This window comes from Limulus polyphemus, unplaced genomic scaffold (assembly GCF_000517525.1).
Source record: "Limulus polyphemus unplaced genomic scaffold, Limulus_polyphemus-2.1.2 Scaffold36, whole genome shotgun sequence".
NCBI classification, from domain to species: domain Eukaryota; kingdom Metazoa; phylum Arthropoda; class Merostomata; order Xiphosura; family Limulidae; genus Limulus; species Limulus polyphemus.
Genome location: NW_013665646.1, coordinates 64,386 through 71,500, shown reverse-complemented (window position 1 = coordinate 71,500; position 7,115 = coordinate 64,386). Strand labels below are relative to the sequence as shown.

General features: G+C 34.3%; 1 protein-coding gene across 1 annotated transcript in view; it reads right to left on the bottom strand.

Moving 5' to 3' along the window:
• The window catches only part of LOC106460813 (whirlin-like), a gene marked incomplete at its 5' end in the record, with an annotated part of 71,485 nt that overhangs the window by 4,061 nt on the left and 60,309 nt on the right, over window positions 1-7,115 (bottom strand). Inside the window, 2 exons of the mRNA XM_022388124.1 lie at window positions 820-1,041; window positions 1,442-1,573. Coding sequence (XP_022243832.1) covers window positions 823-1,041; window positions 1,442-1,573 — 351 coding nt within the window. The remainder of the gene's footprint in view (window positions 1-819; window positions 1,042-1,441; window positions 1,574-7,115) is intronic.

Sequence of the window (7,115 nt, the reverse complement as noted above, 5' to 3'; positions counted from 1 at the left end):
TCGTGTAGCTTTGCGCGAAATTCCAAAACAAACAAACAAACACTGAAAGGAATAACCCTATGATAAAAGCTCTTATTTTACTAAACTCGGACTCTAGAACACCAAAGGCAGACTTATGACACCTATGATAAAAGGTCTTCTTTCGTTTACTTTTCACTGTAAAACACTAAAGGAAGACGTCCGCCTGAAATTTATCATATCTACCTTTCATATTAAAATATTGCAGGAAGACCTTTATACTACCAAAAAAGAATAACCTATCTCTCCTGTATTCAAAGTTAATATTCAACTTATCTTTCACTTTGAACTCTAAAAGGTTTGGTTTGAATTTCGCGCAAAGCTACACGAGGGCTATCTGACCCAGCCTTCCCTAATTTAGCAGTGAAAGACTAGAGGGAAGGCGGCTAGTGCTCACCACAACGAATAGAGGGATTGAACATAACATTATAACGCCCCTACGGCTGAAAGGGCGAGCATGTTTGGTGTGACGGGGATTCGAACCTAAGACCCTCAGATTGCGAGTCAAGCGCCCTAACCACCTGTATTTAAATTTCTTATTGTACCTCTTTATCTTACAATCAAAGCAAAAAAATCATTGATTGTACCCTCCTTATTACTCCTACCTGTGGTTGTAGTACCACACTGAAAATAAAATTAATATAGAGTTCTTATACTTACTCTTGTAATACTATAGTGAAATTAACTTATTTACAGTTCTCTCGTAACACTATATTTAATGAAATCCATGCACAATTTTTACTAAGCCTAACTGCTATCATCAATTTTAAAGAAATTTATTGCAATGTTTATTACACCAACCTGTCACTCTAAAACCATGAAGGAAGACCTTCTTATCTCTAACTCTGTTCTGGCCTTTTCCATTACCAAAAGCTCTAGCTGATCTCTGTCTGAATTGTAAAATGAATCGGCGATTAACTGCGCCACCTCGTGATGCTTCATTTTACTAGTACGAAAGCCGTCTACTTCCAAGATTATGTGTCCCACCTTCAAACCACCAGCCTCGAATGCCGATCCAGAGTCCTGCAAAGTGTTGTATGACATTTATACTGCCTTCTAACGTCAATGAAAACAATTTCAGAAATACGAATAAAAAGCAACTGTTTTGAAAACGTAACCTTACAATGTTGTCTCTCAAATTAGATACCAGTACGTTTATCATATTTTTCAGTAAAAAATATGGTTAGTGTTTGAGTGGCAACAAATACAAAACAAAACTAAATTGCCCCCCCCCAAAAAAAACGTAATTTTCTAGAAACAAGTAAGTTTTTTGTTAATATAATGTTGCAATGTTTTTGCTCTCTAAATGCAAACCCTAAAAATTACCATTTCGTACAGTATTAGTTTTTCTTACTAATACACAATCGAAACACTTATGTTTAAATCCCAATGGCACCATCAATTTAAAACGCTCAGAACTTACATGAATGCTGATAATTCTTGGTAAGGGTTGCCCGGTGTTAGCGCCACCTTCAATGGCGATACCTAGCAGAGGCCTTGTCTTTTTGATAATTATTCTTAACCTTCCATTCGGTTCGGTGGTTGTACGATGTAACTATAACGTAACAACAAATTAAAATATACGAAAAAATACATGGTAAAAGTAACAATGAAAAACGAACTCAATGTTTTCGTAACAACCATCGTTTTAAACCCTGGTAATAAATAAGTTATTTAAAATTAACATAAGTTTTACCAGTGGGCTGATTATGTCTAAATAACGATTTGTATAGTATAATTATATATACAATTAATACTAATCACAATTATCTTAATATTTTTCCCCATATCTTTATGAATATATTTATTTCACCCCAAAATGTTTTCTTTCATTTTCTAAATATATTTAAGCATATCAAATATTTACACTAGGCACACTAGTTTTTAAAGAATTATCATTATAAGCCTGCTATGAAGTACAATAAATAATGAAAAACTGAAACCCATTTTTCGTGTAAATTTAACGTCCATGGTTGAAGAAGGTACAATGGTGTTATTTATTTTTAACTCAAAGCTACACAATGGGTTATCTGCGTTTTGTTCATTGCGAAAAGCGAACTCCTTATTTCACACTGTAAGTCGGTAAAATCACCGCTGACTCACCAGGGGGCAGCAGGTGGAGGGAAGGCTTGGTCCAGCTAAAATAAGGCTTTACATGATTGACTTTGTACGATAAGACTTAATGATTTACAAAAAATATATTAACTGTCACGAAATAGGCTTTCATAGCCTACCTAAGTTATTTTTTTTTCCTTACCTATGGACCATCTAGTGAAAATGTAGGTTCAACAATCGTGTTTATCTTGAAAAGCTACTGGATCGGTTTCTGAACTGAATTTTACTACAACATGTCATTAACACTGTGATACCGTATTTGCTGGTACATAAGACGACCCTTAAATATGACGATTCCGTGAATATGACGACCCTTGAATTTTTGAGCGAATTAATTGTATTTCTTTGAGGTTCGGTGTATAGGACGACAACAGGCAAGTCTAGGATGTTAATTTTGTTAAGAAATTCTTAGAAGTCATTTTTTTTAACTTGTGCTCTAGGGTAATCAATACAGCCACAAGTGTGGTTTTTTTATGCTCTCCAAACGCCACAGAGAGCTAAATGCAACGTAACTTAAGTCACAAACGTGTAACAAATAACTTAACAAAGTTTTCATCCCAGTTAACTCCTTTTCTGTTACAAAAAACAAACAAAAAACTAAAACTTAAGGTATATTGATCTACTATAAAAACATGTCTACAAAATTAGTGTACGTTACGGAAACTACATTTTTTGATATAATATTAGCAACATTTTAGTATGAGATCAATACATTTCCAGTCAAAAATTTCTTGATTAATTGTAACTAGCATATGAGATAAATAACTTCTAGTTATGAAGAATCGAGACAATTATAAATATGTTATTGTAACACAGTAGGTGGCGCCATATCAACGTACTTACTAAAAAAAAAAAAAACAGTAGAAGGAACAACGCAGTTTTGGTTAAATATGCTATTAACCGGAGAGTTCTTACTGGTACTCTTATCTTTGAAACTGTGTATAAGACGAGGGTGTAAAATCAGGTATTTTTTATGTGTAAAAAGTATCGTCTTATACACAGGAAAATACGATATTTTACATCCATAGCATTAGATCCTATTACGTATTTGTTTGTAATTACGTCTTCACGAACCTCTCATTATAGCAGTGTTGGTGGTATAAGGAAAGTATTTTTTCGGTGTCATGATGTATGTTTTATTTCTAAACAAACAACAACTGACTGGTTTTAGATCTTGATAATGCAATGACAGTTTAACTCTCAAAACCTCCCTATACTTGGCTATTAATTCACGGTCTGGAATACAGTAGAGATACTCAAAATATTAAAAATCCACATTAATGTTTTGTCACAGATATATAGTATTACACCAGAAAATAAATAAAACGCCACACAACAAGATTAGAACGAAATGACGAAATATGGAGCTTAGATAACCTGGGTCACACAGTAATATCCATTTAAAGCCGCTTTTCTGTTTGTCACTCAAAAAAAGTAAAGGTTTCGTTACTTCCATCACTTGGCAAATTTAGTTTGTAAACACCATCGTTATGTTCCATCTTTATCTTTCCTGTAAAAACTGGAAACTGAATTCAGTATTTATGGAACCAAAACAAGAATTATATATATAAATATTAAGTTTGTTTCTGTTGTTTTTTAGATTGGAGACTGAAACAGCAAAATGTCCATATCCTTGTTTGATAATTTTGAGAAAGTAATATTTCTATGTTGAGCCACATTTTTAAGAAAAGCTCATAAAGATTAAAATCCATTTGACAGACGTAATAATCTCTTTCAAGTACTGATGGCCAAAATAATAAAATATAAAAACTTAGAAACGATATGTATCCTTACGAATAGAATCTGACGTTATAATCCCGACCAAAAACTTCCATTATATGGACTTCATTCGTTTTTTGTAAAAAATAAACAAGTGCCTTCAGAACTTTTCAAATTGTACCCAAGATTCTCATAACTTGTATTCGACCATAAACCTCTTCATAAACACTTTAAGTCTATTATATTTGCCACGGCCATCTTGTGACAACAATATGGGTTTCCATATAAGTAATATCTTATGTGAATACATCTCGAGATAGGTTGCAAACACATCAAGAGCGAGCTTGATACACTTTAAGCCCATTATATTTGCCACGGCCATCTTGTGACCACAATATGGGTTTCCATATAAGTAATATCTTATGTGAATACATCTCGAGATAGGTTGCAAACACATCAAGAGCGAGCTTGATACACTTTAAGTCTATTATATTTGCCCGGCCATCTTCTGACAACAATATGGGTTTCAATATAAGTAATATCTTATGTGAATACATCTCGAGATAGGTTGCAAACACATCAAGAGCGAGCTTGATGAGAAAGAAATGGTTGAAGCTAAGGGTTGAAACTGAGCCCAACGTTTCCTAACACAGGTGGTGTCTTCATCGCTGTCACTCAAAAAAAAAAAAATGTCAGCTTCAGGAGAAAAAACAAACAAACTGAAACGAACAGTTTGGTTCAATCCTTTAGTTTTAACTTGTTTCATTACATAATCTGTCTGTAATGTTTTGAAAGCTTTGTTTCTCAGACCTTCAGGTTTAAATTCTGTTATTGATTGTTCAATAGTACAATGGAATAAAATATGATGTAATAATATATAATATAATAGTATTCGACTAAGTAAGCTTCTTTTTAATGTGCTGAAAACGGTTTGAATTGTTTCTATAGCTAGCGGAAGGCGGCCATTTTGTGAGGCAAGATACGTCAAGTACGTAGAAGAAGCGTAATGGTAGTTAGAGAATAGCCCGATGTGCCAAGTGGAAACTTTCCTCAAACACTTTCTGTTTCTGTTTGCTTGTTTGTTTTTGTTATAGTGAAAAGCTACACAGTGCAAAGTTTCAAAGCTGTACTCTGTCCACCACGGGGAATCGAACCGCTAACCCATTGAGACACACACATTTTGCTTGTTAGCTTGTTTATAGGTACTTCATGCGATAGTCTGTGGCCAGAATGCTGCTCTTATGTGATCTAATTACATTACGTTTAGAATAACAGAGAACTAATAATAATAATTTCCTGCTTCTTCTTCATATAATCCTTCGAGTGTCGTGTCCAGTTTTCAACAAAAGGTAACAACAGCCATTAAACCGAATAAGATTCCTAACAGAGAAATATAAAGTATCATTATGAAGTTAGCACACAGGATCTCATACAAAAGTTATAATGGTTTTCAAACGAGACCCAAAACTCGAGCGCTTTCGAGTATTTTACTATTCTTCTTCTGAAGAGATGAGAAATATAAGGAATACTATCCTTAGATGTTACTCTGTTAGATATCCTTTTATTTTCTACTATACGACCCTTTAATTGTCCTTTCTATTCTCCCACAAACTCTAACTTATTCAGTGAAAAATCTCTTTATCCATTTGAGAAACGAACAGGAAACCGAATAATTTCACCACCTGTATTCCTGTCAATGATTATGTCCAAGGCTGACTATTCCGAGAGGAAAGGAATTATATTCTACACGGTTTCATAACAGCGACAGAAAAAAACAATACTTACTCTTTTCGAAAGGTTAGGAAAAAAATATGTAAGTTTATCTCCACCCTTCTTGAACCTGAGGTAAAAACACACATAAATATGTAAGTCTATCTCCACCCCCCTTGAACCTAAGATAAAAACACACATAAATATGTAAGTTTATCTCCACCCCCTTGAACCTGAGGGTAAAAACACACACAAATAAGCGTCTATCTCCACCCCCCCCCTTCAACCTGAAGTAAAAACACACACAAACAATCGTCTATCTCCATCCCCTTGAACCTGGGGTAAAAACACACACAAATAAGCGTCTATCTCCACCCCCTTGAACCGTAAAACACACACAAATAAATGTCTATTTCGACCCTGTCGTTAAAAGCAAATTTCATTATGGACTCATATACCAAGATAAGACATCTCAGACGCTTTTATTCTGTGTGTGTCTATAAGAACCGAGGACTTTCAGTGCCAGTAAAAGCATTCTACGATATTAGGTTACATTTAGTCAGAAGCTTTATCAAAAGCCACACATTCAATACACAGAGACGACAATAGCCGCACCCGTACAATACACAGCCTCGTATACATTGTATCACGCTTTCAATAATCTAATGTGGTGGATTCTTTATAGAAGCAAGATATATTCTAGTAGGCAAGTTTGAAGATTACTAAGAGCCGAGGCTTACTAGCACACTTACATTTCGCCTGTAAAGAATAATCCAAAGGTTGTGTCGAACGAAGATGATTGTAGAGAAACTGCATGTATTAAGCACTTGCATGGTCAGAAATATGCTTTAATAGAGATGTGGCGACAGTGAGAGGAAAAATATGTTTTATATAAGTCTATCGATTCCATGCCTTTTTAAGATGAAACCTTATAAATTAATACTTTATACATAATCAAGTTTTCTCTATACGAACCAGAATCGAAACAGTTTTCAAGTTCTTATAAGAATACCAGTTTTAATGGATATTTTATTCTTTTATTAGTCTAATACAACTGTTCTCAAACTTGAGTATGCGTGTGTTTTTATTATAGCAAAGCATACACAAATTGGACTATCTGCTATGTTCACCGAGGGGGATCGAACCCCTGATTTGAGCGTTGTAAATCCGAAGACTTTCCGCTGTCCTACCAGGGGACCTCAAACTTTAATAATTCGAGGATCCCTTTTAATTTAATTTTTTTTCGCAGCCCCCCAAACTTATCAATGTCTTTTGTTTAAAAAAAAGAAGAGATTCTATGTACACGAAGAGTCGCATTTCAAAATTTGATGCTGTAATTTATTTAAATTTAATTTTATGAAAAATATTTTTTATTTTATCAATCTTTTTTTGAAACATTTTTATGAAATTTCAAACATGACTTTCAGGCTCCCTGGAGTACCCTCGCGGACCCCAGTTTAAGAAATGCTGGTTTAATACTATTCAAAGTTGGACCTAAAGAGAATTCTTTAATGATTATTGTTAACTGTCACGTGTGCCCGGCATGGCCAGGT